This window comes from Penaeus monodon, chromosome 28 (genome assembly GCF_015228065.2).
Source record: "Penaeus monodon isolate SGIC_2016 chromosome 28, NSTDA_Pmon_1, whole genome shotgun sequence".
Taxonomy (NCBI): Eukaryota; Metazoa; Arthropoda; class Malacostraca; order Decapoda; family Penaeidae; genus Penaeus; species Penaeus monodon.
Genome location: NC_051413.1, coordinates 28,290,097 through 28,292,493, shown reverse-complemented (window position 1 = coordinate 28,292,493; position 2,397 = coordinate 28,290,097). Strand labels below are relative to the sequence as shown.

The window sequence follows — 2,397 nt, the reverse complement described above, 5'->3', positions numbered from 1 at the left end:
TTAATGTGGACGGCTAAAATTGGTGGAGACACTTGCAAAATATACATTTATTGAATGAAGCGTTTAAGAAACATGCATACAGCATAAAACAGTGGGTGTATGGATAAAATGAGCAGCCAACTACTTATCTTTTGAGTATGGATCGGTGACGGATATGGTACGTCACTGTAAAGTTCCTTGGGCTGGGAGGAGAAAGAAACACGGTGGTGTCTCGGAGCAGACTGGTTTATTTTTCTTTCCTGTGTACACACAATATGTGCGAGAAAATACTGTCGCGATTGTTTCGCAAAGCGCAAATCAGTGCGGCCACTTGTTCCGTGTAGGCATTCAGGTATTCCACTGGTCTCATTTTGCATACAATTAAAATAACTGGCTCCGATATTTAAAAAAAAACAGTAAAAGACTTAAAAGGTATTGTAGAAATTATAAGAATAAAACAGATGTAAAAAAAAAGGCATGGATTTAGGTATTTATACATGGGAAGAAACAGTCCAGACCAGGCAAGCAGGCAGGTAAGCTCGTTAAGAAAGCAAACTAATTGAGTATGTATATCGCTTTGTGCTTAAATGCGGCAATCTTGCATGGAGACGGGTTCCTCAGCTTACAGTCCTCCCCCGGCCAGAAGTGCGAAGGCGGCCGTGGAGAGGGGACAAATCCTTCGAGGATGGTATCGTCCCTAGACACGATCAAGTCCGGCATCATCCATCCGGGTAGACCTTGGGATCGTGTCGTCAGAGGGAAGCTGCTCCTCTCCCGGCCGGTGAGCACGACCATGACGCCCGGGCAAAGCATCATGGGGAGCCCTCCTGAAAAGTTTGACCCAATTAGTTGGCTGCTCTAACAGTGGTGAAACTAAATGTATGTGAAAGCTGTATGAAGTTCTTGAATTATTAGAAATCTTTGATTTCAAATGAAAAACATGATATATCGTAAAACCGTAAAATAAACAGGAAAAAAATACAGTTGGTAAATAGATACTAAAAGAGCTTTAAACAAGAGAAAAAAAAACGAAAGGGAAATTGACAACAAGATCAATAAATAAACTAAGATAAGCAAATAGAGGAAAAAGTAACATTAAAACCGAAGTAAAATGTAGGTAAAATATACACAACTACAAATGCAAGTAAACTGATTTAAAAGCAATATTATCACTTACAAGGAAATTTAATACCATGAACCATGAAATGTAAAACGTAAAACCAGGAAATTAAACCACAAAATTAAATATAATAAAACAGACAAGGGTAAATGGATCAAGGTAAAAGTTTTGCATAGCAAAACAATGGAACTAGGTAAAATGGAATGAACTAAGTGGAAAATACAAGTATTAAAATAAGAATAAGTAAGAAAACGAATAAACTAAAAGTCTAACGAACTAAAAATGAAAGAAAATAGATATAAAAGAACAATCCTAGATATCATCTACGACTGAGAATCTAACAGCATCGTCACCAAGCTGGGTGGTCAGTTTCGACCTCGGGCGCCCAGTCTGATGGACCCTAACAGAACCGAGTAGCGATTCTTCTCAGGGAGTAGTCTTCCCCATAGATATGGATGTTGTGGCAACAGGCTCGTCTTCGGGCTCGGGATCGTCAGGTCCGAAGTCAAGCTCTAAAGGAGGGACATATGGTTTCAAATCATTTGTGTGAGCACGGCGTTGCGTGTTAGGCGGCATCATATCCTCTAGCAGGAAAGCTACTGGCCCTAGTTTTCTAACAATGCGGCAAGGCCCAACCCAGCGGGAACCAAGAGGCCCATCCCTGACAGATGGAGGAATTCGTCTCATTACTAGGGATCCTATAGTTGGAGAGAAAGTGACTCTAGACCCCTTGTTATACTGCCTGGCCCATGTTTCCTGTGCACGCTTAGCTGTTTCTGTTGCCAAATCTCTTGCCTTTCTCATACTCTCCTGAAATTCAGAGGCTTCAACATGGTCAAACTCTATTAGGTTAGTGTTTGTTAATGGAAAGTGCATGTGTCGGCCTAATAATAAGAAAGAGGCTGTTCATTCGTAGACCGATGGATGGAAGAGTTGAGGCCCAGACGCACAGTGAAGAGATATTTGGGCCAACGGCGGGGTTCTTTCTCAGCAAGCATAGCCAAAGCATCCTTCACCACGCGATTGGTTCGCTCTATCATACCATTGCTCTGCGGATGATAAGCTATGGTTAAGTGATGGTCGACCTGCAAATTATGGCAAACCTCTCTGAACAGTCCAGCAGTGAACTCTGGACCATTATCTGTGAGTAGATATCGAGGTGGGCCAAAGAGAGTGACCCAGTGGTCTAAAAAGGCAGTTGTTACAGTGGCTGAAGTCTTATTCCTGAGGGGAATCAACTGTAAAAAGCGACTGTGGTGATCAATGATGTTTAAAACATAGCGAAAGCCCTTTGTGGA

The 2,397-nt window shown here is 41.8% G+C and overlaps 1 protein-coding gene across 1 annotated transcript; it reads right to left on the bottom strand.

Annotated features, from left to right (window-relative positions):
• Window positions 1-209: 209 nt before the first annotated feature.
• LOC119591466 lies at window positions 210-1,991 on the bottom strand. The gene has a single exon (XM_037940206.1). The coding sequence runs from the start codon at window positions 1,973-1,975 to the stop codon at window positions 1,526-1,528; it is 450 nt and encodes a 149-aa protein (XP_037796134.1). The 5' UTR covers window positions 1,976-1,991; the 3' UTR covers window positions 210-1,525.
• Between the last annotated feature and the right edge of the window lie 406 nt (window positions 1,992-2,397).